At 35.8% G+C, this 24,076-nt stretch overlaps 3 protein-coding genes across 11 annotated transcripts in view; 2 read left to right on the plus strand and 1 right to left on the minus strand.

The window, feature by feature from the left end:
* Plc21C (Phospholipase C at 21C) overlaps positions 1 to 24,076 on the minus strand; it is a 109,535-nt gene that overhangs the window by 58,779 nt on the left and 26,680 nt on the right. For all 9 annotated transcript variants that reach the window (XM_075297973.1, XM_075297978.1, XM_075297974.1 and 6 more), the window contains exon 2: positions 8,701 to 9,207. In XM_075297973.1, the coding sequence (XP_075154088.1) occupies positions 8,701 to 8,790 (90 nt within the window). In that variant the 5' untranslated portion in view covers positions 8,791 to 9,207. The remainder of the gene's footprint in view (positions 1 to 8,700; positions 9,208 to 24,076) is intronic.
* LOC142227634 (transmembrane protease serine 9-like) lies at positions 968 to 6,394 on the plus strand. Its single transcript, XM_075298110.1, has 2 exons — positions 968 to 1,820; positions 5,496 to 6,394. The coding sequence occupies exons 1-2, from the start codon at positions 1,004 to 1,006 to the stop codon at positions 6,326 to 6,328; spliced, it is 1,650 nt and encodes a 549-aa protein (XP_075154225.1). The 5' UTR covers positions 968 to 1,003; the 3' UTR covers positions 6,329 to 6,394.
* Positions 7,497 to 8,613, plus strand: LOC142227428 (lectizyme-like). Its single transcript, XM_075297980.1, has one exon. It carries the CDS (start codon positions 7,729 to 7,731, stop codon positions 8,542 to 8,544), a length of 816 nt encoding a protein of 271 aa, XP_075154095.1. The 5' UTR covers positions 7,497 to 7,728; the 3' UTR covers positions 8,545 to 8,613.

Consider the following 24,076-nt stretch of genomic DNA (forward strand, 5'->3'; position numbering starts at 1 on the left):
TAGTTTTTAAATTCCCCATTAAGATCCATACACTTTTGCATACGTTTTAACCATTTGTCGAAAAACTTTTACCACTCTGATGGAGGTATCTCCAAAACATGCATTCTGAGCGCCTTCTTCAGCATCGACTTCTGTTTACTTTTGGGCTCGTACGCGTAAATCAACAATTCATCACCTGTCACAATGTCATAGGCGTGTTTCATTCGACCAACGGATTCAGGATCCAACGCGAACAAATGTTTTGATGGTCAAATGTTTATGCAATATTAAATGTATGCTGGTCGCACTAATGCCTAAGGTGGTCTCAATCTCACGATAGGTCACATGACGATCTTGCAATATCAGTTGGCGCACAGCATTAATGATTTCCGGAACAACAACTGAGTTTGAGCAACCTTCACGAAATTCGTCTTGGAATGAATTACGACCTCGGTCGAATTCACCATACTATCAATAACCACTGGTCCTTTACGGAGCTCTATCGTCAAAAATTGAATTGAGTTCATCGATGCACTGTTCTTGAGTTAATCCACGTCGAAAGTTGTAACGACAATTTAATTCAATTTTTTTTTAATTTCTACAGAAATAGCGCTCGTATGTCAAAACGTTCTGAGTACGTATAAGCTTTACGATAGAGCTGCCAGTTGGCAGATTGCAACACTAATAATCCTCGTAATACATTTTATTAACCGCCTGATATTGTTGCCGCATTCTATATACGATAGAGACGACAGAGCTTGGATTTAATACCCTTAAAAGTCATAGATCTTTCGATCCATGATAAGTAGTTTTGAGAGCGGTATGGGGTAGAATCGTTGGATGTACTCACTCAATGGGGATTTATTTGCAAGTGAAGAGCATTTGTTTCCCTTTACTATGGGCTTACGATAACAATCGGCGTTATTATTTTTATGATAAATATGGAGAACTTTCGCTAAACGAATGGGTATAAAGACAATAGGAGCGTTTGTGCTGTTCTAGTCCAAAGAAATACCCCACCGATATGAAGTTGTTCGTAACTTTAACGACTTTGGTTTTCGCTTGTGTTAGTGCTGCAAGCTTGGATGCCTTTCTTCGTCCTGGTTTCCCTGATGGACGCATAATTAATGGTCATCCTGCCGTCAAGGGAGAAGCTCCATTCATTGTCTCCTTGAAGGCTCCATCACATTTTTGTGGTGGCTCCATCATCGATAAACATTGGGTATTGACGGCTGCCCACTGTTTGATCTATGGAAGATTTGAAGTCGTTGCCGGTTTATATGAACGCGCCGATGAGTCTGATGTTCAAGTACGCCAAGTTAATTCCAAGCAACAATTCCGCCATGAAAAGTACGACCTTGACGATTTCCCCTATGACATTGGACTTATCTATATCGAGGAACCTTTCGATTTGAATGCTTTGTCCCGCGATGGATCTGCTCCCGTTGCTCCAATTAATTTGCCCTCTGGAAAATACGAACAAGTTGGCCGCGGAAAAATCTTTGGTTGGGGCCGTGATAATTCTGGATACTTGTCAAGTACCTTGCAAACGTTGGACGTTGATGTTATCGATTATGCTAAATGCAAAACGCTTGTCCCCCTTACTTCACCCCTAGAGAAAGGAAACATTTGCTCTTACACAGCTGGTACATCAGACGGGGCTTGCAATGGCGATTCTGGTGGTCCCTTGGTTATGAACACCAAGGATGGTTATGAACTGGTCGGTTTGGTATCTTGGGGATATAAACCCTGTTCCAGCACTGAGTACCCATCGATTTACACCAACGTATCCCATTACAAACAATGGGTTATTGATACAATGGCGGCCCATGAGTTGAAATAATGTAATTATCAAAATAAATCATAATCTGCAATAAAATACATTTTTGACGAAATTTTTTATAGTTATTGCGGGTCCACTTTAGATGCGTTAGCATGTAAACTACCGGACACACGAACAATTTTTCCTAAAACGTTATAAAACTATCTCGACACATTGAAACATAAAAATAGCATCTTCTCTAAATTAAACTAATGGTAGAAAAATTAACAAAAAATTCGAATATTGAAAAAATGTTGTAACTTGCGTTAGACAATCAGTCTTTAAAATGTGTATGTGTAGATACAAGAAAATTCTGTTGACTAAAGACAATTTGTCATAAATAAATCTTCGACATTATTGAAGTCGTCCTTTAAAATGGATGAATTTTTGTGAAACCGACCGAGCACCAGAAAGTTTTTCAGCGGAGGATTATCCCCCCTCAGTAATGCTGTTGGCATTTTTGAGTGTTTCTCACGTTATCTCAGTGGTGTCACCGCAATGTCAAACGCCGTTCGGACTCGGCTATAAAAAAAAGTTCCTTTGGGCTACATATAGAATGGGACAGCACTCATTGATAAGAGAGAATTTCACCATCACAATTATAGTTTTTTCCCAGACTTTTTCCTTTCCTGGTATAGAAAACTTCCTTTGGTATGACATACATTTTAGACATTTTGTTAAATTAGAAATTACCCACAGCTACGGTTCTAAGGTGGTATGTACATCAATCAGTCCACAAAATCAGACCGAAAAAAACAAAATATTTTCCAATTCATAAAAAAAAAATTACAATGGTTGGGCAAATCTCCATAGGACTACACAATCATCTTTAAAAAATTAATTTAAATTAATTTAAAATAGCCGTCATCGCATTGAATTTTATACCGTCATTGGAGCCTATTGGTGGAAAATTAGTTTTTTTTAGTTTTTAAATTTCTCCATTCAAATTAACTTCCAAGGCACTACTTCTAAAGCAATATAACTAGACAATCGAGTATTGGCTAGTTGGGAAGAACTGTCTCTCTAGCATGTCTGAACTGGTTAATTGATGAGTTGAGAGCAACCGGTAAATGGATTGGTTTGTAGGTATCTATGTGGGAGTCAATTTACTCTTGTTGATTTACCGGTTGTTTTATCAATAAAATGGGTAGACCCCATATTGAAGGATAATTGAAACAATCAGTTTGAGACCCGTTCGTCGAACTGAAGGGCTACGACTATGTACGAGGGCAGTTCGGAAACTTCTTAGCCTAGCACAAAATGTGCGGTATAAACAGAAAAAAGTTAAGTGTTTTGGAAACTTCCATCTCTGTTATGAACACATGTTAAATTTTGTTTCGATCTGGCAACTCCTTCATATAGAAACAGGTGTTCAAAAAAGACGCATCCGCAATTTTTTTACAATGGAAAAATTAAATTAAATATGTACATAAAAAAGGTTTGTCGGGACAAGAAATTCATAATGATAAGGTGAATGTGTAAGGTGAAAGTGCTCCTTCATAAGAAACAGTAAAAAATTGGGTTGCTGAATTTAAACGTGGTCGTACAAACATTGAAGATGAACCACGTAGTGGATGTCCAAAAACAGCAACAACAACAGAAATTGTAGCCAAAGTGCAAGATATGGTATTAAATGACGAATAAAAGTGCGTGAAATTGCTAATTTCATGGGCATCTCAAATGATCAAGTCCATTTAATTTTGCATGAAGAACTACCGATGAAAAAGCTTTCTGCAAGATGGGTTCCGCATTTGTTAACAGTCGATCAAAAACGCATAAGAATGAACATTTCTCAAGCTGGTTTGGATCGTTTTAAGCGAAATAAAATGGATTTTAATCGTCGTTTCATAAATGTTGATGAGACATGGATCCACCACTATTCTCCAGAGACAAAAGAACAATCCAAATAATGGACTGAAGCTGGAGGAAGTGCCCCGAAGAAGGCAAAAATAATTCAATCGGCTGGAGGTTATGGCAACGGGTTTTTGGGACTTCAAAGGTATTTTATTGATGGACTATCTGCAAAAGGGTAAAACAATAAATTCAGAGTACTATTGCAACCTTTTGGATCAATTAAATGTACAAATTCAAGAAAAACGTTCTGGCTTACAACACAAAAAAATAATTTTTCATCAAGACAACGCACCAGCGCACAAGAGTGTTTTAACAATGGCTAAAATCAACGAACTAAAATACGAGTTGCTTGACCACCCACCTTATTCTCCTGATTTAGCTCCCAGTGACTTTTACTTGTTCCCAAATCTAAAAACATTCCTTTCTGGCAAGCGTTTTTCCTCAAATGAAGATGGAATTACAGCTGTAAACCACTATTTTGAAGACCTTGAGGAAAACTATTTTAATCAAGGGATAGAATTGCTAGAAATGCGTTGGACTAAGTGTATTGAAGTTTCAAGAGATTATATTGAAAAATAAAAATATGTTTGATAAACTAAATATTCTCTTTCATTGATAGGCTAAGAAGTTTCCGAACCGCCCTCGTATGTCGGACAAGGCGACTATTACTATGTAGAATACAATAGCGAAAGTAATGGAAAACTTTTACTCAAAATAATGGGCCCGTTTTCCTTTAGTATTCGATGCAAAATTTGTATGAGCTATCCAGAGTATCGTTGCACTGGTATTCTATCCAGAACATTTAATCAATGCAAATCGTGTCGGTGTTGCCAAATTGTATTTTAATAAAGTGACGTTTTATTGCGATTAATTGGTCGAATATCATGAAATTTAAAGTGGTAAAATGTCCAAAATAATCACAGCAGTAAACGTTTATTTCTATATTAGTACTTCATACATTAAAAATGTAAGATTTCATCTGTTTTCAGCCAGCTGATGGCAGCGTTGCACATTTTTGGACATGTCCTAGATAAACGAGTACTCTGTTTTCTTTTAGTCCGTCACGGCTTCGTCCAAAATACCAAAAACAATTAAATTATTTTATATATTCCTCACCACTTACAAATATCTAAACAAATTATTTTTTGTAGTATTGATACTAATATTTAATATAAAATATTGTAAAGAAAATTTCCCATGAATTGTTGTTTAGCGTTAGCGAACATTGCCAGCAACCCATTCCCGTAAAACCCTCAATCACAATGGACTGGATTCTGAGTGAGACTAAAATAACAGGTTAGGTAAAGTTATATACCCAAACTTAACATTACGGAATATCCTAATTTTGTTTAATCTTCGTTAAAAGTCGAAATGTCAAAGCCTACTTTTGGTAACTTTCAATCTTTACTAAACAAATTTTAACATTTTTGTTTATTGAAAAGAAATGAAATATATGCGCATAGCTCTATACAAACTAATGCTCATAATGAACAAACTGATTCTACGCTTTCCAACACCTTCAATTTGATAACAACGTGAAATTTTTATGTTATCACTGTTGGAATTATTTGTGTCATGTAAAGTGGTTAAACTGTAATAAAAAACTTTTGTTTCTCTAATCTATGGACGCGAGTGGGATTTGCAACTGAAAGTCTTCTGTCTGATTGGAAGTTCCGAATGAAATCAATTGATTCTTCTGTTATTGCACTCGAGCACCTTTTGATCTAAGTAAACAAAGTGCACGGATTTTTGCTGTTTTACTATTGGCTGTAAAAGTGAAATTTCACTTCTGGGAATGGTATAAAAAGCAAGTATTGTGTGCAGTTAAGTCATAGTTAAAATTACAATTCAATCAAAATGAAGTTGTTCGTTGCAGTTGCCGCTTTGATTATTGCCTCGGTTAGCTCAGCTAATTTAAATGCTGTTGTTCGTCCTGCTTTTCCCGAGGGTCGCATCATTAACGGCCATCCTGCCCAAAAAGGCGAAGCTCCCTTCATTGTGTCCTTGAAGACCTCCTCGCACTTCTGTGGTGGTTCCATAATCGACGAACACTGGGTCATTACTGCTGCTCATTGCATGGGCAATGCCAAATTCGACATTGTTGCCGGTTTGCATGAACGCTCCGATGAATCTGATGTTCAAGTCCGCAAAGTCCACGGCAGGGAAGCTCACTTCGTTCATGAAAAATATAGTGGTGGTGTAGGTCCTCATGACATTGCTCTCATCTATGTCGAAGAAGCTTTCGATTTGAATGCCTTGTCCCGTGATGGCTCTTCCCCAGTTGCCAAGATCAATTTGCCCTCTGGCAAATATGAACAAACTGGCCGTGGAAAACTCTTCGGCTGGGGCCGTGACAATTCCGGAGCTTTGCCCAACACCCTACAAACCTTGGATGTCGACATCATTGGCTACAATGAATGCAAGCCTGCTTTGCCCTCTGATGCCCCATTGGATGTTGTCAACGTTTGCTCTTACACTGCTGGAACTACTGATGGTGCTTGCAATGGTGATTCCGGTGGCCCATTGGTCATGAAGACCACGGAAGGTTATGAATTGGTTGGATTGGTATCTTGGGGATACGTTCCCTGTGCTAGCACTGTTTTACCTTCAATCTATACTAAAGTCTCCGCCTACGAGGACTGGATCGCCGAGAAAATGAGTACTAAGGCCTAAATAACTATGATTGAATAGAGTTATTGATAACTATCAGTTGGATATAATAAATCGCTTTTATCTATAGATTGGTCAACATAGTTTCTTTTTCAACTTTCTTCACAATGGAAGGAAAAATTAATTTCTTTATATGAAAAATTGACAATATTTTATCGCAATATCAAATTTCCGAGAAGATAGTTTAGATAATGAATATTTTCCAAACATTTGGATATGTTTTATGAGCACACTATAATTTATTTTTAATGCCAAATATGTATTCTAATTCAGCTACATGTTCTCCATCCAAAAATAACAGTTTGCTCTTGAAATATGTTTGAGATGATCGTATTCCTTCACTGGGTGTGTTGCCCTATTCATTGCTTAGAACAATGATAAAGGTCTTCCTAGTTATGGTGGAAGCCTAGAGTCGTACACCATTCTGTGTGAAATCCCTTATAGACGCCCCGAAACACACAGAAATGTCTTCAGAATTACTGAGAAGAGAAACAAACCTCAAAGTAAGCTTTGGTAGTTCGGCCGAATCTGGGAAGTTATGCATATACCAGAAAACTTCTAAGAAACATTTCTAAAGTATCGATTATGAAAATTTCCCTTTTAAATTAATTTACTATTTGTGATTTTAATGAGAACAAAAAAGTCACTTTTCGATTTTTTTCTTTCAATTTTAAAATTTCGACGTTTGCGATTATTGTAAAGTCGACTTTTAAGGTCGGAACTTTGGATTTTTTCATGGATTATCAACATGGAAAGAGCTCATTTAATTCAAAGTAAATTTTCGACTTTTGTATCCTGACAACCTATTCAAAACATGGTGACAATTATTCTTTCGCTCGCAGTTTCTAGTTCGCCCAAACAAACTACAAAGCGACTCCCAAGCTTTTATATAGTAAGCCTGTAGAGTTTTCCCCTCCATTGCGGAACTTCTTTAGAAGTGAATACAAAACTCACTAATTTAGTAAAGCGCACAGCCATATGAAGACTGTGATACGAAAGACAAATTAAGAATAACCAATTGCGATAATTCCACAGTGATAACAATATAAATTTTGTTTTTTGTTATCTCCGTTGTTTCCCTTTATCATACCTAGGTGTGCTTTAATCGCCTTTGTCATTCTGATTTATTAATGGTTGTAGGAATGACAATTGCGTTGCCGCAGGTAAATCTACTTGCGTTCCGATTTGAAGTTCCGGAAGAAACCATTCGATGGTATTTCCTCCTCAAGCGGTTGTTGATCCTCGTAATTTGGAATAGATTTTTTTTTGCTGTATATCAATCACGTCTGGCGAATTGAGCAATAGAGAGTTGGCCACAAAAGTGAAATTTAGCCATTTGAAATGGTATAAAAAGACAGTCGTTAATTTGGACTGATCATAGCTAAAATTTCTATTGAAACAAAATGATGTTGTACACCACAGTTGCCGCTTTGCTCATTGCCTCGGCTAGCGGAGCCAATCTGGATGCTGTTGTTCATCCTGCCTTTCCCGAGGGCCGCATCATTAACGGTCATCCTGCCCAAAAAGGCGAAGCTCCCTTCATTGTGTCATTGAAGACCACCTCGCACTTCTGTGGTGGTTCCATTATCGACGAACACTGGGTCATTACTGCTGCTCATTGCACGGGCAATGAGGAATTCGACATTGTTGCCGGTTTACATGAACGCTCCGATGAATCTGATGTCCAAATCCGCAAAGTCCCTGGCAGGGAAGTTCATTTCGTTCATGAAAAATATGGTGGTGGTGTAGGTCCTCATGATATTGCTCTCATCTATGTCGAAGAAGCTTTCAATTTGAATGCATCGTCCCGTGATGGCTCTTCTACAGTTGCCAAGATCAATTTGCCCTCTGGCAAATATGAACAAACTGGCCGTGGAAAACTCTTCGGCTGGGGCCGTGACAATTCCGGAGCTTTGCCCAACACCCTACAAACCTTGGATGTCGACATCATTGGCTACAGTGAATGCAAACCTGCTTTGCCCTCTGATGCCCCTTTGGATGTTGTCAACGTTTGCTCTTACACTGCTGGAACTACTGATGGTGCTTGCAATGGTGATTCCGGTGGCCCATTGGTCATGAAGACTAACGAAGGTTATGAATTGGTTGGATTGGTATCTTGGGGTTATGTTCCCTGTGCTAGCACTCTTTTTCCTTCAGTCTATACTAAAGTCGAGGCGTACGAGGACTGGATCACCCAAAAAATGAGTATTAAAGCCTAAATAACTGCGGTCGAAAAAATATTTGCAATTTACCTCCAATAAACCGCATTTCCATATGCAAAACAAAAATATATTTTTCATTTATGGATTCGCTTTTTGCTCCCATTTTCTAGGTTACGATAAATAATTCATTAGATTTTTGTTTGATTTACTTACATCATCCCACTTGATGAATTTTTCTCCATCTTGCAAAGCTTGAGACACTTCCACGGGGCCTGTGGATACATATGTTCCGGAGTTCAACATCTCTGCAGCTGAATTAGAACTTTGTCGTTAACAGCGAATTGATTTTCTAATGTAGCACCGTTTGACGTGAGAACCACCAAGTTTACAGTTGTGTTTCCTTGGACTAGGATGGTATTTAGTAGGTCACTTGAGTGTTCAGATAGCCAGAAGCACCATTACGAAACATTCGTTCACTAAAAAGCTGCTGTGAAGAAACACACTGTCTGATTGTGAAACAATGCCGAAATGTATCTGTCTTGCTTGGCTTTGTTTTGTAAGTCGGTACCAGGCAAGTATACCTTTGACGATCACTTGTGATGCTGTGCTTCAGGTACGGTACGACACAGTTGACGATCTGTATCCGTATCTAAGACTGCCCAAAGTATAATTTACATACTCTGACTGAACTGTCTCTATGGAGTAATTTCCATATGGAATCTGAAATGAAAGAGAACAAAAAATATCGATTAGCATTTCCTTGCATTAAAAATTCAAAAGCAATGCCATTAGGAACAGTGGTACCTATTGGAAAATAAAACCAAGGTAGAGTATTAAATTTAGTGTTGTTTAGTATTTTATGCAATATATTGGGCTCATATTGCCATTTTAATGATGCTAAAATAAAGATTTGATTATAACAAATTTTCCAGTTTTCTCTGGAATTCCAAACCATTTTGGCATAAACAAATGATACAATTAATTTAATTTCACTTTTATGCATGATAGTGTTTAAATAATAATTTAAATTGACGAGCAGATTTAAAATACTACATAAAAACTATTATTAATTTCCAAATTTAAAACTTACTTATGTACTTTAATACCTAAAACAACTTAAGAGTCAGTATTTTAAATTATACAATGGATTTTATCCTGCGGAGCTTAGGACATTGCCTGCTGTTCCTACTTTGCACACTGACTCGAACACAAACACCAATAAAATTTATTCACCGCGTTTCCATGCAATCATAACAAAAATCCGATACTAACTAACTCGTGCTCATCTCAAATATCACATTGGCATGAACGAAATCGCAATCACAAAAAATATTATCTCGATGTAAACAACTCTCATTTATAAATTCGGAGCACAATCAATTTACGACATTTTTTGAACTTTGTCCGTTAATGTACTTTTCCCTCAACTTTTTATGTAACACCTGTATTTCAACATACCTACCCACCATATAGGAAAAAAGATGAAACCATGTTTCCGATATACTAGAAAAATGAGTAGAAGTGAAGACCACTACACCAATTCGATGTGATTCATAGCTAAAAAAAAAATGAATTCCAAATTATTTTGCCATTTCCTCTACGGTGTAGATTGAAATATGCAGATTGATTTATGTAAAATACCCCAACCAGCATCAAGCACCACCTTCGAATTGATCAAAGTGCTGCGAGTTAAGCGAGCACAATTTGTTTTGAACAAGGGAATGGTGGCATGCTTTTTTCTGACAATTTAAAATTTTGTGAAAGAGCACTTAGTGGTCCCTCTCCCATTACTTAGTTGGCCAACCGAGCGAATATTTAATAAAAATAATTAAATTTTTTCCTGTTAAAACCTATTTTGCATTTCGAAAGTAATGACTGTAACAACAAAAACGTATCTGAGGCCAGCATCAAGCTTTCACCTTCATCTGTCTCACAAAGCCACACACTCACACACACACACACATCAAACGCACAGCAAAAACTACCCAAACAGGACGAGGTGTATCAAACTGTGTTTAAACGTTTCGATGTATGTGTTTGTACATTCTTTCTGCATGTGTGTGTGTGTGGCAGGACTACCATAAATAAAATCATTTTTCATGGTCGTTAATGATACAAGAGGGTATGAGTGCGAACATGGTAGCACCTGTGTGCGAGTGAAGCGTCATGGCAAAGTACCAGCAGAAGCAGCAGCAACAACAACGGCGACAATACAACAGCCAGAACAAATGCTATCGGGAGAGCTAGAAACCGAAGGGGAGGAGAAGCACAAAAATTTAATAATAACATTTCGCTAAAACGCCCCATATATTTAAGAACACAATGAAAAATGACTCCAGTGATTTCCTTGCCACCTGTCTCTCCTCCTCAGTCAGTTAGTCAAGCAGTCGGTCGGTGGGTCGGCAGTACCACCAGCAGCAGCATTAACATCACTTAAATAATAACAACAATAACAACAGCAATAACACAAAATAAAGAATGCCGAACAACGTTGCGTAAACATTTTAATATTGATGCGATGCTTCGTACAAATTTATTCTTCGATACACTTTGAAAAATATTAAACGTAAACGGCTATGGTATATAAACTAGCGAGGATCATTCGTGTGTGCAACATGACTTAATGCATTTTTCTTACATAATTGAGTATAATGATATGGTTAATTGAGATGCTTGTAATTTTGTAAACTAATTTCATTTTCTGAATTTACACTAATTTAAACAAAACCAGTAAGGAAAGTCTAAAGTCGGGCGGGGCCGACTATATTATACCCTGCACCACTTTGTAGATCTAAATTTTCGATACCATATCACATCCGTCAAATGTGTTGGGGCTATATATAAAGGTTTGTCCCAAATACATACATTTAAATATCACTCGATCTGGACAGAATTTGATAGACTTCTACAAAATCTATAGACTCAAAATTTAAGTCGGCTAATGCACTAGGGTGGAACACAATGTTAGTAAAAAAATATGGGAAACATTTAAATCTGGAGCAATTTTAAGAAAACTTCGCAAAAGTTTATTTATGATTTATCGCTCGATATATATGCATTAGAAGTTAAGGAAAAATAGAGTAATTTTTACAACTTTTCGACTAAGCATGCGCGATTTTACAAGGAAAATTTTGGTATTTTGACCATTTTTGTCGAAATTAGAAAAACATATATATGGGAGCTATATCTAAATCTGAACCGATTTCAACCAAATGCGGCACGCATAGCAACAATGCTAATTCTACTCCCTGTGCAAAATTTCAACTAAATCGGAGTTACAAATTGGCCTCTGTTGTCATATGAGTGTAAATCGTTCGAAAGCTATATATGGGAGATATATCTAAATCTTAACCGATTTCAACCAAATTTGGCACGCATAGCAACAATGCTAATTCAACCCCTTGTGCAAAATTTCAACTAAATCGGGGTTAAAAATTGGCCTCTATGGTCATATGAGTGTAAATCGGGCGAAAGCTATATATGGGTGCTATATCTAAATCTGAACCGATTTCAACCAAATTTAGCACGCATAGCTACAATGCTAATTCTAATCCCTATGCAAAATTTCAACTAAATCGGAGCAAAAAATTGGCCTCTGTGGTCATATGAGTGTAAATCGGGCGAAAGCTATATATGGGAGCTATATCTAAATCTGAACCGATTTCAACCAAATTTGGCACGCATAGCTACAATGCTAATTCTACTCCCTGTGCAAAATTTCAACTAAATCGGAGCAAAAAATTGGCCTCTGTGGGCAAATGAGTGTAAATCGGGTGAAAGCTATATATGGGAGCTATATCTAAATCTGAACCGATTTGGCTGATATTTTGCAAGTTTTTCGAGACTCATAAAATATTCGGATGTACGGAATTTGAGGAAGATCGGTTGATATACACGCCAATTGTGACCAGATCGGTGAAAAATATATATGGCAGCTATATCTAAATCTGAACCGATTTTTTCCAAAATCAATAGGGATCGTCTTTGAGCCGAAACAGCACCCTATACCAAATTTTAGGACAATCGGACTAAAACTGCGAGCTGTACTTTGCACACAAAAATACATCAACAGACAGACAGACGGACAGACAGACAGACAGACAGACAGACGGACATCGCTAAATCGTCTCAGAATTTAATTCTAAGACGATCGGTATACTAAACGATGGGTCTCAGACTTTTCCTTCTTGGCGTTACATACAAATGCACAAACTTATTATACCCTGTACCACAGTAGTGGTGAAGGGTATAAAGATTAGAAATAACAGGTCGCTAGTATAAAATGCATATTATTTTTATACCCTTCACCACTACTGTGGTACAGGGTATAATAAGTTTGTGCATTTGTATGTAACGCCAAGAAGGAGTAATCATAGACCAACCTTTTAGTATACGGATCGGCTTAGAATTAAATTCTGAGTCGATTTAGCGATGTCCGTCTGTCTGTCTGTTGATGTATTTTTGTGTGCAAAGTACAGCTCGCAGTTTTAGTCCGATTGTTCTAAAATTTGGTATAGGGTCCTGTTTCGGCTCAAAGACGATCCCTATTGATTTTGGAAAAAATCGGTTCAGATTTAGATATAGCTGCCATATATATTTTTCACCGATCTGGTCATAATTGGCGTGTATATCAACCCATCTTCCTCAAATTCCGTACATCCGAATATTTTATGAGTCTCGAAAAACTTGCAAAATATCAGCCAAATCGGTTCAGATTTAGATATAGCTCCCATATATAGCTTTCGCCCGATTTACACTCCATTGGCCACAGAGGCCAATTTTTTGCTCCGATTTAGTTGAAATTTTGCATAGGGAGTAGAATTAGCATTGTAACTATGCGTGCCAAATTTGGTTGAAATCGGTTCAGATTTAGATATATCTCCCATATATAGCTTTCGCCCGATTTACACTCCATTGGCCACAGAGGCCAATTTTTTGCTCCGATTTAGTTGAAATGTTGCACAGGGAGTAGAATTAGCATTGTAGCTATACGTGCCAAATTTGGTTGACATCGGTTCAGATTTAGATATAGCTCCCATATATGTTTTTCTGATTTCGACAAAAATGGTCAAAATACCAACATTTTCCTTGTTAAATCGCCACTGCTTAGTCGAAAAGTTGTAAAAATGACTCTAATTTTCCTATACTTCTAATACATATATATCGAGCGATAAATCATAAATAAACTTTTGCGAAGTTTCCTTAAAATTGCTTCAGATTTAAATATTTTCCCATATTTTTTTACTAACATTGTTTTCCACCCTAGTGCATTAGCCAACTTAAATTTTGAGTCTATAGATTTTGTAAAAGTCTATCAAATTCTGTCCAGATCGAGTGATATTTAAATGTATGTATTTGGGACAAACCTTTATATATGTAGCACCCAACACATTTGACGGATGTGATATGGTATCGAAAATTTAGATCTACAAAGTGGTACAGGGTATAATATAGTCGGCCCCGCCCGACTTTAGACTTTCCTTACTTGTTATATAGTACCAAACTTCAAATGATTCGTGTCAAAATTAGAGCGTTTTTTGTGAATCAACTTTTGTTATTGTGAAAAAATGGAAAAAAAAGAAATTTCGTGTTTTCAAGCGTGGTGAAATGAGCACGGAGGACGGTGAACGCAATGGACGCCCGAAAGAGGAGAGGTTACCGACGAAAACATCGATTGAGATAGCAGAGGCCATAAAGATATCAAAGGAACGTGTTGGTCATATCATTAATCAATATTTGGATATGCGGAAGCTCTGTGCAAAATGGGTGCCGCGCGAGCTCACATTTGACCAAAAACAACAACGTGTTGATGATTCTGAGCGGTGTTAACTCATAATACACCCGAGTTTTTCCGTCGATATGTGACAATGGATGAAACATGGCTTCATCACTACACTCCTGAGTCCAATCGACAGTCGGCTGAGTGGACAGCGACCGGTGAACCGACTCCGAAGCGTGGAAAGACTCAAAAGTCCGCTGGCAAATGTTTTTTTTGGGATGCGCATGGAATAATTTTTATCGATTATCTTGAGAAGGGAAAAACCATAAACAGTGACTATTATATGGCGTTATTGGAGCGTTTGAAGGTCGAAATCGCGGCAAAACGGCCCCATATGAAGAAGAAAATAGTGTTGTTCCACCACTTTCATGAATTGGGCTTCCACCACATTCATGAATTGGGCTTCGAATTGCTGCCCCACCCACCGTATTCACCAGATCTGGCCCCAGCGACTTTTTCTTGTTTTTAGACTTCAAAAGGATGCTCGCAGGGAAAAAATTTGGCTGCAAGGAAGAGGTGATCGCCGAAACTGAGGCCTATTTTGAGGCAAAACCTAAGGAGTACTACCAAAATGGTATCAAAATATTGGAAGGTCGTTATAATCGTTGTATCGCTCTTGAAGGGAACTATGTTGAATAATAAAAACGAATTTTGACAAAAAAAAATGTGTTTTTCTTTGTTATACCGGGGACTTTTCAGCCAACCTGTTAGGGAATGCCTGCACTGTTAGAAAAATATGTTTTTCATATGTTCCGATATAAACAAAATGTGTTTCGGGCATAATTTTTAAACACAATATATTTAAGTGCAAACATGCAATGTTCCTAAACTAACACAAAATGTTTGGGACACATATGTTAATATGTTAGAATATATTATGTTTGGGGCATGAATGTTTCATAAAAATAATATGTGTGAATGTAAACATATATAAATTTACAAATTTCGAGTAAACATATATATGTTGTGATACTTTATTCAGAGAGCGACAGAGAGAGAGAGTTAGTATAGAGAAAGAAATAGAGATGGAAACCGGGAGGGTTGAATAAAAAGATATCAACATAACACAGCGAGAGAATGAAATGAGAGCAATTTCTATGAAACCGCTTGTATGTTGTTTCGGAAAACTGTTTCATAATAAGGCCAAAAATTTGGTATGCTTAAGTCTAAATATTATTTAATTTGAATAGTAGAATGAGTATTCGGCATAAAGAGAAAAGACATTCGGAACCAAGAGAATAGACATTTGAAAAAAAAAACAGCATATTTGTATTACAGAAAAAGATGCGAAGAACTCAAAAATTTCGTGGAAGTGAAAATTATATGAGGGAATGAACACAATCTTCTTTGGGGAATTCTTCCAAGCATAAACTATTTTTGGACTCAAAATGCTTCCAAACATATAATATGCTCACATAAAACAAACATATTAATGCTTCGGCGGTATCCAATAATATATGTGCTTCCTGCAAAATATGTTTGGAACATATGTTAGAGAAGCGATTTTTTTTGAGGGTGTGTGAATACAAACACGTATCCATGTCCAACTTCCTAGCCGTGTTCGAATGTGTAAAATCGACTTTAATGTTTTGGCAACTTTAACTTTTGACTTCAACTTGAAACGACCAGATAGGCAAGGTAGCCTGCACTCATAGAACAAATCATGAACGGCGTGCACATTACAAAGCGTTCATGAAAGTGAATCAACACACATGTGGTGTCAATCGGAGTACAGATGGTGTCAATCTGACAACGATAAAATAACACCATGTGTTATCAATACAACAACCAGCATTCATGATCTGAAAACGTAATTGTTACGAATTTATAAAAAAATATATACACTACCGTGATTTGAACCTGGATTGTCTGATCCATACGCATTAAAGCCGCCTTAGCACATTGTACCACCGACGGAATTCCATAACGAAGACTTTTCATGGCCAATGAAAAAAAAAAACGAAAGCCGTTCATGCAATCGTGAATGTCCGTGGACGAAACATTCCATTTTTGATTTTTCGTGAATCTTTCCGTTTCATTTTGTTACCGTCCGTTCACGATTTTGGAACGTAATCTTTTCTATTAGTTTATGAGGGGCAAGGGGTCAAGGTCACAGATAGAAATGGGTGCTGTCTGTTTCCTTGTTTAACTTCCTAGCCGACTTTAACTTTTTCGAACGACCTATGAGGGGCAAGGAGTGAAGCCGAGCTCGAATCTCATACCACACAATCTTAGAAACGATTTGGAGGGGGATTTACACGCCTGAAGTTCTGAAAAATAATTTCTGGGGTTTGGATTGAATAAGGAAAGGTATATGAAAAAAACGAATATTGGAGGTTATAGGCTTTTCGATATTTATAACCCAACAGACGGACCGGAGCTCTTTGTAGTTAAGAGAAATACCAATCAATGTTTCATTCGAACTTCTGTTTCTTTCTGTGTAAGTATAATCATGTAATAGTCTTAACAAACCCTACAAAAAAAAAAGAAACAAGCAGTGACAACTACAACAACAAAAATATCCACCCACATTAATGACAAGGACGCTAACGTCCTTTTTAAAATTGCTTTTCCGTGATTTTATTATGTTTTGTCCTTAATTTCGTAATAGTTTTCATGTTTTTCTTTTCCTTTCGTTAAGCTTCTCCAAGTACAACTAAACATACATAGAAAAACAAACACACATAATAATCCAGTAATGCTTCCAGCGATGTCATTGCTGACTGACGGTGGCAAAACTTCCTTATACCTTCCCACAACAATTTCCGCTCAATGTATAACGGAAACAAATGAAAGTGATGTGATGATAGGGCAGTGCCAAATTCCGGCACACATTCGCCCACATCCCAAAGAAGTGATTCATTCATATTTTCTCTGAAAGTCTCTATGCTGAATAATGTTCATTATTAGATCTCTGATTTGTCTCTCTCTCTCTCCGTCTCCTCTTTTCCAAATGGAATAGAAAATGTATCTGTTTTCGTTGATGCCAGTCTTAGCCTTCCTTTAATCAGAGAAATTTGGTTGATTGCGTTTGCTAAGTGGAAAATTGTCATAATCGGCTACGAAAAGAACAGTGTACATTTATTGGCGCCGACAAATCTATGCTCAACAGCAATTGCTCGGAAATGATTTTAGAAAATATATAAGAACAGGAAAATTTAAAATATATTGGATAGTGGGCAAACGTTCAATAATTAAACGCATATGATATCATTTAAATTCGAAGGGATCGTCACCATAATTGTCACCATAATATAATTGTTTTGGGATAATTTTTACGAGATTTTAGTCAATTCTTTTACAATGTAAAGGTTGTATCACATATCATGCGTTAATCCATGTGTTGATGGAACTGTTGCTATCAAAGAGAAAATTCAACCCAACCCCCAACCCGTGGTGTGTAATTCAACCTTTATAGAATATTGGAAGCTTTTAGTTTTCTACTGAAGTATGTAATCAAACAACGGTTATGATGATCGCTTTGGACATGTCCTCATCTGCAAAGGAATGTTAACAGAATCAAGAACGAGTTTTTATTTTTTTTTTTAATTTTGTGAAATTCCACCTTTTTCTAAAACTCTACATTTTAAACGATTTCGCTAGGACTGTTTTGAAAAATATACTGAAAAAATAATATATTTAAATCTCTTTGTAAGAACTCACCCTGCTTTTCAACACTAATCTAACTGGAGCATAAATTGTTGACTATTTTCTAAAATTTTACCGATGTGGGCTGTCTTCCGTAAACCGTTTTAAAAGCGTTTTAAGGAAGCTATCTCACTAAATCACTAGATCGATTAAAATTAAATATCAACCACAGCGTGAACACAACAGACATGCGGAACTACAACTACATCCATGATCCCCAATATTTCGGAGAAGGCCCATTTTACTTTGTTCCCAGCTCCCATTTGAATCATCCTACACAAAAAAACTTGTGGATTTTGTTAGGTCCTAACATGCAATTTAACAATGAACCTATTATAATTTCAACACAAAAATTAAAGAAGAAATTGTCCATCAATTTCAACATACGGGACTACTGCGGTAGCCAATTGCTCTTGTACCGTCCGGTGTCAAAAGATTTCAAAACTTATTGTTAAGTGTTCTATCTGTGGACAGTTTTTTATATAGTTCATTGGCGATTTTATTTCGTATGATCTTGTACTAAATTTGCCATAAATATGCCATAAATATGATAAACCAAACTAATCCACTTTTACTCCCCCGGGATGTGAAAAATAGGTTAACAAATAGTAACAAATGTTTTACGATTACAATTTACCAATCGAATTAATTCTCAATCGAATCGAGTTATATTTCACTACCAATTTTCTATTCATGGTGAATGAAAAATTTTTCAAATTGTTTTTTAAAAATTAAATTTGTATTGCTCTAATAAATAAAGCATTCACAATCCCCAAGGATATTATTTTACTTGCTAACAGTTTGTAAAATATTTTTATATATTTTAAAAATGTTGTACCTATTGGTTTTACTTCTATAAAATTTCAAATAACATATTTAAATAGTAATTTCATCAGTTTTGCTTAAGATATGATAAATATCACGTCTTATTCACAAATATTTTCGGGAAATATATGAAATATTTTAAAAATATTTTTAACAACACGTACATCGTATCGAGATAGCAAATTAATCCATGATTTGTTAAGGAATATTGAAATTATTTCTCTCAATAGTAAGTTTTAGAAATTTATTGTAGCTAAATTTGTTGGTATAACCCGACAACCCTGCGTAAAAGTCCATTTTTTAGTCTGAATTTTTGAGTCTGTTATTCTTTAGGATTTTCTCGTACAATTTATGTTTTCATATTTATGTAGGTCTAGATACTAAAAGGATATGCAGCATGTTAAATTATTTTATTGGTATTTTTTGTTTGTGCAACACAAGACTTCAACCATGTATTCAAATGATTTTTGCTGAATGATTGTGATGTCCGGCTTTTTTTATTTCTTTCATCAGAAAAGGTTTATATACTTAGAATTTTTCTACTTAACGGTAGGTAGGATTAACATTCCGATATTTCTTTCCTGTCTTTGTTTTACAAAAGTATCTAAAAACTAATTCTATTATACAACATATAGTGGCAAGTTGAGGGCGTTTTCAGTACTGCCGAAAACGAGAGTATCTCAGCACTAAAAATCAGATTTACATTTGCTGTTGATGGTGACATGAATTAAAGAAAATTTAAAATAATTTTAATGTTTTTACGCCTATAAGAAATATATTGCGCAAAAATAAGGAACTTATAAAAATGTTGTTTATATTTTATTATAATTTTGTATTCATTTTACTTTCGCATATGAATTATGTTCTGTCCGTTAAAATGATGGAATTTTTTTCGTTTCCAAAGGCAAATGAAAAATTTAACATCCTTTTGCAAGACAAATTTGCCATTATCTAGTAAATCTAAAAAAATATTTTACGTTCATGAATATATATCACACGTTGAATATCACGGTTCCTGCATCATATATGATTTTCAGGATGCGAAACAGTAGAGGATTTTCACAACATTTGTACATAAGCAACCGTACTAAAAAATGGCTTTCGTCTGTCAAAAATCTTGTTACACACATTTTCATATTACCATTTTTCCTCAATGGCTGTAGTATTCCTTGTGACTAACTGACATTGCACAGAGCACATAATTACCATCTTAAAAATGTACATGAGTATCATAAGAGCCAACGAGAAGAACAATAAAAAAAAAATCTCCTGTTTTGTATTTGGTCGTAATATGTGTTGCTTTTCTTCGAATAAATGCAGAGGAGGACTTATTAAGGACTCTCAAACAGGTGGGCTTGCATGGCATTTACACTTGAAGTGTTCGTTCGAGCAACACATTCCATATGAGATTTTTCGACGACATACCCATTACAAAGAGGGCTTTACAACTTGTAAATTGTAATGGCATTATATTGCAGTTTGTTGTGGCATAGAGTGCTTTGGCCATATGTGTATAAATGACATACTCATTTCTAGTTTTACAAAACCTAGATTTTTATTAACAATTCATTTTAATTTCAATTCTTCACAAAACAACATTTTTGGTTTCTAGTTTGGCGATTGATTTTTATATTGATAAAAAATAAATGATAATGAATTGATTTAACTTTTTAACTGAATATGTTTTCAATCCCAACTAGGATTTGAATCGTTTTTATTTAATATGTGAGAAAACTATTTGAGAGTTTCCTGAGGAATTTAATTCCATAATAACATTTAATGCATAATCATTTTCCATACATAAAATTGGGCGAGCTTATTTCTACCTAAAATCAAATGGTAGTTTATGTTTCAAAATTATGATACTCTCTTATGTTCGGTTTTATATTTACTCCCGATGTTTTTAGAAACCCATTAAAAATTCTAGGTATGCATAAAACGAACAACTATTCTATCATGTTTCACTGAACAAAGCAATTAAAAATTTCATAAGAATGTCCATTGTTATATTTTCTATGGAAACACCCATTCACGGGGTTTTTGTTTAGTCTCGCACGATTGTGCCTAAGCATTTGACGCTTGGTAAAGGTGATGACAGCTTCTAGCTGGCCTCTTAAGGCTGTTTTCTATTCCAGGCTCTTAAGAGTTTTTCTATGGGGCCACGATGGCATACAAGTCGTAAACGTATGCCATTTAATGTACTCCAGTCGTAACATCTGGCAAACAGTGGTCCAAATTTCATTTGTTCGTTTTGTGGTTCGATGTGAACATAAACATCTTTATGGCAATTCGCACATTAAAGATATATGCCGGCGTATTTTGGACAATCGCCAGTCCGCAATGCATAAAACAGAACGGATTAAATTTTGGATGACAGCAAAGTAGGGGTGGACCTCATCTATACATGTGTGTGTGTGTATGAGTATATTCACACACATATACGTTTGTGCAATGTCCATTACTCGTACGTCACACTGTTTGCTTTATTGTTATGATTTGTTCCATTCCAAGAAGGGGTAAATGTGTCAGCCGAATTTGTAGCCTCGGACAACAATGCTTGATATTTTTAGACCACTGTCATCGACTGGAAGTGAATAACAAATCACATTTTGCATAAATATTTGCTTGCCCAATAGACCGACATGAATGGTTGGAAAAACGTAACGATCTAATCTTTCTCCACGTACTTCTAGCCCACCTGCCCCCCCACCCCACCCCAAACGCTTCATATCTCTTTCAATGGATAAACTTCAGCGACAACAAAGTCACAGAATATGAACAAATCAATTTTGTTTGTGTGCTAAATATATAAATAACCCATTCGAAAGTATGCAAACATACGACATACTCACAACATTTTCATCTTCTCTGGATATACGGAATCTCTACAGGAGTATGAAAGTGTGTGTATGAGTGTGCACATACATTATGATAATCGTAAATAATAATCAATAAATCAATGACGTGTAAATACACATACACGCCACTACGGCCAGTATGTCGTCGCTTGGGTAGGTGGTTTGGGTTAGCGCAGCTTGGGCTCTGTTCATATTATCGGTTGCCATACTAGGTGCCAGATGTTTTGGAACTGGGGTGAAAATGACAACAAAAGGGTCCTCGATGTTATCATAACACAGATCTCTTTGAGGTTGTGCTTGTTGTTTAAGCCTTTTTGTTCTTGAATGCTTTGGAGGCCAGGGCAATTTTAGCTAACTGCTAATTTTATACCATGTCTATGCATGGGCAAGGCTGAGGTTATTTTTGGCAGATTAATATTTTTTCTTTGAGTCAATTGCAATGGTTTATATTTTTTTTTTGTTTTTTTTTATAACCATGGAATTAATAAAGCCACTGCGGTTTAAGATTTTTCACTCATCTCATTTTTCATAGCATATTTTTAGGCTAACGTAATAATATGGCCATGTGATTGCTTATCTTGAGTCGGAGGTTTTCTACACCATGCTACATTGCGTATGAGCAACGTTTGCAGTGCATTTCTATACGCCTCCTAGTACTGAATGCAAGTTTTGTTTTTTTTTTTTCGGAAATAACTTTTATGAAACTTTATTATTAAAAAACAACAAAAAAAAAACATGAGAAAGTGAGTTGATGTTGGGCGGAGCTGGCGATATGACATCGTACAATCAAAACAAAGTTAACCCACTATTTTATATATTTCCAACTGAAATATTTTAGAAGTGTTCACATGCTACAAAGAATATACGACCTTTAGACAAATTGAAGAAAAAGTACCAAACGGAATTATTATTATAGAATATCTTTCAATTTATACAAACTACGCTGGCGATTCTTACAGACTACACCCAAAGAAAAAATACCTTCTACCGGAATGAAATTTTACACAAACGAAAACCCCTTTACTACAAAGTACCTTCTAGAAGGGAAACTCAAATTTAAGACAATATGTTAGTTGAAACAAATGTCTCCAATATTATTTATTGTTGGTTTGTAGGAAATATTGATAGCATGAAAATAAAACTTTGTCAAAAATTTCGTTTCTCTGAAATGAAAAGTCTTCGCTTATAACTTATAAGTTTTAAGACAATTCCTCATATATTAGAATTTGTTAGATCATTTAATGTTATGTAAAGGTGAGTATAGTACTCACTAGAGGTCTGCATCGAATAACTTTTCACTACATGTATGCAATTCGCTGTCGGATATAGTACATACACTGTCTTTCTCTCAGAGCGCAAGTAGTGAAGTGAAGAGAACACTTGCTTGTCAAATACCACCAAGTACTTATCCGAAAAAATATGTGTTCCGAAAAAAAGGAACAATAAAAATGCAAATACTTGAGACAAAGTACAACATGGATTCTCTTCACTTCATGTGGTACCACAAGTATTTCTCAGTTATGTGCGAAGCAAAACTTTCCATTATTATTAATCATAGATATGTATGTATGTCACATATTTCATATATTTATGTATGTCACACACTTACCTGAACGTTTGCCGTTCTTTATAACAAACCGAAAACATATATTATGGAGAGTAACTGTTTTTTGTATTTCTGAAACTGCACGTGGTACATGGAGTACTCTATGAAGTTTTGTTCTCGCAACATACTCGACGTGATCACTCTGAGTACACTTCAATAAGAGAGAAAGAGGAATATATGTTTGTTGGTAGTGAAGACATCAGAGTAGCAACAAGAAGTTACTCGTGGCTTTTGGTGTTCATCAAAATGTGTACCAATTGTTTTGCGACTCTCTCAAATAGATGTACTCATGTAGCAAGTACACGTGTACTCTTCATTTACAAATGGAACTGTGCAGACCTCTAGTACTCACCTTTACATAACCCGTTTTTTTCACCAAAACACTAAATTAAAGGTACAAATATATTTATGAAGACGATTATATTTTGATCGAGTCTTGCCAAATAATGGATGGAAAACATCCAAGGAATTGATTGCAAATAATTTTATATTTCTAAATTAGTTAATTAAAAAAAAGTAACCGTGAAAACAAGCTGGTTTTCAGCTTGAAAACTGAACATAGTACTCAGCTTAAGCCACAAATGCTAAAAAGCTTCTCTCGGAAATTTCCTTATGTTATAGAATATTTTATTTATGAGCAAATAAAATTTTGTTTATGAGAAAACTCTTCTTCGTCCAGAGTAGATGTCGCAAAATCAAGCTATGCATTTACCAAAATCACATCAAGCATTTAGTTCTGGACATACATATCTGGGTACTTGTAATATTGTAAAGGAATATCTTGGGAAGAAAAATCGATGACAAATATAAAGATTATTGGATAATTAATCAATATTGCTATACTACAGAAAGTTGAGATTTCTGTATACTATC

Source organism: Haematobia irritans, chromosome 2 (assembly GCF_050003625.1).
Source record: "Haematobia irritans isolate KBUSLIRL chromosome 2, ASM5000362v1, whole genome shotgun sequence".
Taxonomy (NCBI): domain Eukaryota; kingdom Metazoa; phylum Arthropoda; class Insecta; order Diptera; family Muscidae; genus Haematobia; species Haematobia irritans.